The 7,831-nt window shown below is 34.0% G+C and overlaps 1 protein-coding gene across 1 annotated transcript; it reads left to right on the top strand.

Annotated features, from left to right (window-relative positions):
• The first annotated feature begins 4,329 nt into the window (after positions 1-4,329).
• On the top strand, positions 4,330-5,817 carry LOC140891197 (probable aspartic proteinase GIP2). The gene has a single exon (XM_073299559.1). It carries the CDS (start codon positions 4,381-4,383, stop codon positions 5,629-5,631), a length of 1,251 nt encoding a protein of 416 aa, XP_073155660.1. The 5' UTR covers positions 4,330-4,380; the 3' UTR covers positions 5,632-5,817.
• Positions 5,818-7,831: the final 2,014 nt, after the last annotated feature.

The raw sequence follows: 7,831 nt of genomic DNA, 5'->3' as shown, positions 1-7,831 counted from the left end.
GGTGTAGAATCGCCTCAAAACTTAGGCACGCCTCCGCTACGACGCCGGGATCGCTAGGCAACTTCCGGATTCCCAATAGGATGCCTAGAACTCCGTAGATCTAAGTAAGAAGGTTCGAAAACCAGAGGAGAGGAGGGGAATTGGTGCACAGAATGAGGGCTCGGACCCCTTATTTATAGACGGCGATCGGAACCTCCGAACCCTGTTCGAACCATCCGAACTCGATCGGAACCTCCGATCACACCTTCGGAGCGTCCGATCGCTCAATATTACGTCAGCCATGACGTCACCTTGCTGACGTAAATGATGACGTGTGCCCTGGTCCAGATCGGAGCTTCCGATCTTGCCGACGGAGCTTCCGATCTCGATCGGAGCCTCCGATCTTGGCACGGAGCTTCCGATCCACTTCGGACCGTTCGAACTCCTCTTCGGACCGTCCGATTTATCTTGGACTATTTAGGCATAATTTAGTAATTAATTACCTTAATTACCTTGATTAATTGCGGGTTACTACATTGTCTCTCATTCATTTTTTTTTAAAATCAATATTATATACCCGGACTATGTTAAAAAAAATATAATCTCTTAATTTGGCTATATTCCATGAGTTTCGGTGCATTATCTAAAATATTCTCAACTCTAATTATGATACAATCATCATCAAAAGATAAATATACCTAATCTTGTTCCCCTGCATATCAGTGTGCAGTAATTTTATGTGCACCCCGTGATGTTCGCATGAACATCTGAGATGTTCACGCGAACATCAAATTTTTATTTTCAGATGTTCACACGACATCACGCAGTACACACAAAATCTCTGCACACTTGCGTACAGTGAATCATGACTGTAAATATACCGATACTGCATTTTTGTAAGTTACTACACAAGTGGATCATTCATTCCATATCCACTCATAAAGTCATATAGAGGCGGCACACATTTCTCGTTAAATAAATAATAGAGGAATGATACGTGTATACATTAAGGGTGAGTTTGGTACCGGTGATAAAGAGCAGATTAGTTGTCCTGCGTTTGGTTGAAGTTTTGACGATTCAAAATTTTTTCATTAGCCCGTTGAAAGCCCTCAGTGTATACACAAAGAGAGAGACAATTAATCTCTTCATGACCGTAGTATTCATTTTACAAATCTAATGATAACATAGAATTTTACTTTTATACCCCTTACATTTGAATTTTGAAATAGAAGTAAAACTTTTTCTCCGTTGATACTAGTGCTGGAGGAGGAAAGAGAAATGAAAAATTTTGATTAATCGAAAAATTCAATCTTAATAAATAAAAATTGATCTAATAAAATATAAATCTACTCATTTTGAAAATATAATAAAATTATTAGAATCGTTAACCCAGTTGCCGAATTACACTGTTCACTATTTTAATTTTTATATTTTTTTCCAAATATTGTTATTAATTGCAACAACTACAATAATAATAATATTATTATTATAAAATTATACCAAAAAATTTAAAAAAAATTAATAACCAATATAAAAATGAAGTAATAAGATATATTAAATGGAATAATATGAATTTTTTTAATAATAATATTATAAGAATGATGATTATATAATAAGAAAAATAACTTTTCGTAATTAATGTCTAAAAACGATAGTAATAAGAATAATAAGTAATAGTAAAGAAAATAATAATAATAATAATAATTATAATAATAGTAATTATTATAATTATTATTTTATTTCAATTACTAATAAAAAAAACATCATGAGTGTAAGAACAAAATTATAGAGTAAAAAAACAAATTAAAAATTAAAATTAATAAATAAAATATTAATTTTAATATCAATATTATTATTATTTTTGACAGGTAATATCAATATTATTATTAATATTATCATCTTATACATTTTATTTTAAATAATAGATTATTATACAAATCTATTATTAAATCATTATTCTAATAATTAAATTATTTCATATTATTATTATAATATTCGAGGGTATTTTGGTCATTTGTATTCAACATACAAATTTAATCCATCTTATTAAAATCATACCAAACACCAAAAAAATTGTCATGCTGTAATATTTATCCTTATATTTCAATTTTTAATCTCTTTATTTATACATCTTTCGTTTATCTCATCCTTTAAACCAAGCGATGCCAAAAATATTTATATAATTTTAAATATAAAATGTAACCTTTAGTATATATGTAGCATCACTCATAATAAAATAGCTTCAGCAAAGTACGTACATTTTGATGAAGCAGCCTCTTATGACCCCTCAACTTTGACCTTTTCTCCCCAATATGATCTGTTATTACATTCTCATAGTTGTATAATGTCATAATGTGAAAATGGATAAAATTGAGATAACTTAACATAATATGAATAAATATAAATATGTCTCTGATCACGTCTAAATCAAGTGCATCAAAGAGTATAGAGTACTTGTAGTCTTACATTGGTCCACTGTTTTGACTAACATACAAAATCATTATTGATATTGACATTAGATTATTGAGTTCAATAATTGACGTGAGTTCTATTGGAAATTTGGAATTCATACAGTAAAGTTAATAATTTTGGCGTGCGATGAAAGTATATATGTTACCAAAAAATTTCTTTCACAAGATCAATTTCGTGAAACAGATTTTCCATTTGGATATCAATATGAAAAATATTATATTTTATGTTAAAAGTATTATTTTTTATATTGTAAATAGTGCAGAGTGACCCATCTTACGGATAAAAATTTCTGAGATTGTCTGATAAAAATCCTATTCCTATCTTATACTTAATGTATAGATAAGTTTTGCATAAAGAAACTTTTTAAATAAAATAAAATTATATATGTTGCTATAAATTTTTTGTTAGCTAAATCCCTGTTTACTGCAACATTTAATTTGGATTTGATAAAAGTTTAAAACTAAGAATATTCCATGCATTATTTAATTTCAGTAAGAGTACGTATAAAAAAATTAGTAAAATTTCAGGGGCAAGTAATGCATTCAAAAATGACGATTGGAAGCTTCCCCCCCAAAAAAAATTAAATAATTGACAAATGGATATATATATTGTGAGTCGTGACCAACGTCGAAGGGCTATCCGTTATTGATTGTCTATCCTTGACGGTGTGGTGACCAATGATACGTGTACTTTATCTTAAACTAGATAAAGTTTGTCACGAAAAAATTGATTTTGAAAAAAAATATAATAAATTTATAGAAACATAAAATGAATGTTTTTTGTGATTAAAATATTAATCATAAGGAGTAGTTAAAATATAATAGATTATATTAGTTAATTTTCACTCTTTTTTTTAAATAATTTGAAATTTTAAAATTAAGGTGTATACCAAAGACCATGTAGGTTCTCTAAGACCTTCTTGCTTAATAAATAGGTATAGATTAATATATTTATATTTTATCTTAAATTTAATATATTTTATATGCTTTAAATATTGATTTTTATGATCTACAAAGTATTTCATCTCTCAGAGTCGGAAAATTAATAATTGTTTATTTAAAATTATTTATATTAAATTTCTAGTTAAAATAAATAATAAAACGAACAGTCAATATCAAACATTAATGAAAATCTTCATTAAAACTTTAAAATAACGTAAACTCATACAAAAAATTTATATTTTATTTAATATTTTATGGAAAAAGTATATGTATAAAAATAACATAAAACTCAAAATCATAAATGAAATTAAATAAGATATTATAATGAATGTAAACAGCTAATAAAGTTTATTATTTCAAAGAAAAAGAAATCGAAAACACTTATCATTAAAAAGATATCTAATTGTGTTCTATCATATGCTAAATAGTAAATAACCCGAACATTCATCCAATGCGCATATACATAACGGCTGCGGTTCCGGTACTTTTTTTATGAAACAACCTCTAAAGTATTCTTAACTCTAATTATGATACAATCAAAAAGATAAATATATTGTTGCTTCATAGTTTGTAAGTTACCGATTTTTCTTTCGAATGAGATCCAACTATTCAATTTTTTTGCACCTGATATGTCCACATGAAGATAATCATGAACTCGAGATGAATATCTCGCGTGCCAAAAAAAAAAGAATAGTCAAATTTAAAATACATGTGTTAATCGTTTGCTAGCAATCGACAGAACCGGGAGTTACATAATTCAATCTTTCATTTCACGTACACTCGTACAGAGGCGGCGCACGGTCCCGTAAAAATAATAAAATAGCGCCAACAATTACATTGTGATGAAGCAGCCTCTTACGACCCCTCACCTTTGACCTTTTCTCCCCAATATGATCTGTTATGATCACATTCTCAGAGCTTTATAAATTCTCCATCCCACAATATAACTTCTCATCCAAAAAACCATTAATCCAACTTTGCAACTACAATGGGTTCTCTCCATTACTCATTTCTTGTCTTTCTCGCCATTCTCGTTTCCTCCGCAAATGCTCAAAATGGCCTACACCTTCCGGTTCGTAAGGACCCGAAAACGCTGCAACACTACACCACCTTCCAAATGGGCAGCAACCGGGCCGATATAAACACTGTCATCGACCTAGGCGCCGAGCACTTGTGGTTTGCGTGCGACGATTACACCTCCAACTCGTATTCCCCAATCCCTTGTGACTCGAGCAAATGCGAGTTGGCCAAGGGGATTGGATGCTTTGGGTGCAGTCGTACAGAACCGCGCCCCGGATGCACCAACGACACCTGTGCCTCCACCAATTCCAACCCATTCGAAGAATTCCTCTCCGGCCAGGGATTCTATGAGGACACATTGTATACTAAGGACAACGTACGAGTGCCGCAATTCATCTTCTCTTGTTCCACCAATGATTACCTGCGAGGCCTGGCGAGTGGCACCATCGGCATGTTAGGCCTCGCCAGGACCCAAATTTCTTTGCATAAACAAGTGACAGGGAAGCTGAATTTGCCTGACAAATTCTCTCTTTGCCTCCCCTCGTCCGGATTGGGTAAATTGTCGATAGGGGACGTTTCCTCGTCGAGTAAACCCGACATATCTCCTTTGCTCAAGTTCACGACTCTCATCATAAATCCCAACAGCACGTCCCCTGTTTACACGGTCGGGGATGCGTCGGTAGAGTACTTCATTGACGTGAAATCCATTAGGGTCAATGGAGAGACATTGTCAGTGAAGGATTCTTACTTCTCCTTGGACAAAGACGGAAACGGCGGCACTAAAATCAGCACAATTCAAAACTACACCGCTCTTCACCCGTCCATTTACAAGCCCTTTACGCGTGCTTTCGTCAAAGCGGCCTCCGACATGAAGATTAAAAGCGTGGCAGCCGTGGGGCCGTTCAGAGCTTGTTTCAGCTCGAGCTCGATTTCTAAGACTTCAGCTGTGCCGACCATTGATCTGGTTCTGCCCGGAACCGATGTGTACTGGAGGATCAATGGGGCGAATTCAATGGTTCAAATCGATCAGAAAACAACGTGTCTTGGATTTGTGGAAGGCAAGTCAAGGCCAAAGCCTGCAGTTGCATTTCCAACGACTTCCATCATTATAGGAACACATCAATTGGAGGAGAATTTGATGGTCTTTGATTTGGTTTCTTCACAGCTTCACTTCACTTCTTCCCTTCTCGCCAATGGCAAAAGCTGCTCCCGCCTTTAAGACTACAAAACGGGCCGGGGATTTATCTTTTTTATATATATTTTATGTGTGCTGTTGTAATTTAGTAATATCAATATCTGCGAATCCAAAAAGTTTTTTGGTGAGCCTATGCTCGATTTGGTTGCTTTCTAAATCGAAGTGCGCATAATTTTGAATAAAACGGAATGTGTTTTCGACTTTTATGAATATTTTCAACTTTTTGAATAAATATAATTTTGTTTGTGTTGTAGAATAACAATGATTAATTTTTTGTTATCATCAAAACTTATATATTTAACAATTTCTTTATTTTTGATGATGACAAAATATATGCCCCAAGAGAAAAAAATGAAAACGGAAGAAAATAATGGAATGAATATTCGGGAGCAATACCTAAACTTGTCCTTTTAGTTTTCAATAATGGAATGAATATTCGGGAACAATACCTAAACTTGTCCTTTTAGTTTTCTCATTTTCTAATTTTTCCCCTTGAAATTTTCTTGTGCTAATTATGTCCATATTTTTAAAATTATTGTCTCAAAATTGTCCCTGCAGAATTAGAACAGTTCCTATATTACCCTTGTTCGTTATTTTTATTCACTTTTTTCTTTTTTGTTTTTTCCCATCAAGCTTTCGGAAAATAAACTAAAACTATTACCTCTTTGACCATAATGCTGTCGAATTATATACACCGGATTTTACATGCTATCCCTCCCAACCTAACAACACGATCGCAACCGATGGTTCATGTCATAGATTTCTTCAACAACACCCAGCACATCATTGGTTCATTTCCTACCTCAGGGCGTATAGTAATAGACTTAAATTGTGAATGTAAACAACATGATTGAGAAGAACCTGAAATTATTATTCAGACATACAATATTGTTAGACAGTTACCTCCTGTAGAGGAGGAGAATACTAGTTTAGCTACTTATAGTAGCGAAATTTACAAAACACATAAACTAGAAAGAGAAAATATTAAAATTTTATTTTGAAGAAAAATGAAGAGAATGATCGATATCTTCATCTTTCTTCTGCTTTCTATTTATAGAGGTTTTCCACGAATTTGAAATCTACACTTCAAGCTTGCTCATTACTTTACATTATTCCTGGCCAACTGTTCTCCTGACTTATTGCTGACATCTTCTTTTTGTTGAGTGGTCCTGATTGGTCAATCCCATCTAGTGGAGGTTGGGTTACCTTTTTTGTTTTATTTTTGTCAAGGAATCATTGGCTTTTCAAGTATTCGTGGAAAATACTTTTTGTGCGGGCCTTTGTCAGGATCGAGATGCTACTGCTATTGGGATAGATCAAGTAGTGAGTTACTACCGGTCCAGAACTGGTTGCATGGAAGCATTAGCTAATTGCTACTAGTGAGCTCAGTAGTGTAAGCCACTTGTATTCTCCTTTGGATTCGGTATTGTTTGAGATGACAAACTGCCAGAATGTTGTGCTTCACTTATTTATTGCAGTTGCTAGCTGTCCCACTTGGGTGTTCAAATTTTGGATACTTGCTTTCGTTTCCTGCTGAAAATTCAATGTATTAGTGGCAAGATCCTTAATAATATTTTCTAGAAACTCACCAGGCGTTGAAATTTGAGGACGCTGAGGTTGTGGAGGATATGGTGGCCTGTATGCTTGATTATTCGATTGCACGTGAGGTGCAGGTTGGTTCATTGCAGGATTGTCATATCTGAGGTTGGGATGATCCCTCCAACCTAGATTGTACGTGTTTGAATAAAGATCATATTTTCGCTTTCGTGGCCTTGGAAATCCTCCTATTGCATTTACTTGCTCGACCGATTCCTCTTAAAGTGTGGGACACATGTCAGTTGCATGTCCCATTGTAGCGCAAATTCCGCATACCTTCATATTCTTCCCATTCCCTATAGCAATTTGACGCAAAAGAGACGTCACATCAATCAGTTGTTCAAAGGAAGAAACATTTACCTCGTTGTTCCTTTTGGGTTCCGGATCACCTCTGCTGGTGCCAAATTACTGAGAATTGGCTGCCATGTTCTCAATTAAGTTCCTTGCATCTTGTGGTGTTTTATCCACAAACACTCCTCCACTGGCCGCATCGACCATGATCCTATCATGTGGTAACAAACCTTGATAACAATATTGGATCAAGAGATTTTCACTTATCTGATATTGCGAACAGCTAGCATAAAGCTTCTTGAACCACTCCCAATACTCATGAAGTGACTCTCCCATA

The sequence above is a fragment of the Henckelia pumila genome, chromosome 3 (genome assembly GCF_033568475.1).
Source record: "Henckelia pumila isolate YLH828 chromosome 3, ASM3356847v2, whole genome shotgun sequence".
In the NCBI taxonomy this organism is placed as follows: domain Eukaryota; kingdom Viridiplantae; phylum Streptophyta; class Magnoliopsida; order Lamiales; family Gesneriaceae; genus Henckelia; species Henckelia pumila.
This window is presented reverse-complemented; position numbering and strand designations above follow the sequence as displayed.

Coding starts and splice junctions, on each gene's coding strand:
- LOC140891197 (XM_073299559.1), top strand. CDS start 4,381: ATGGGTTCTCTCCATTACTCATTTCTTGTCTTTCTCGCCATTCTCGTT.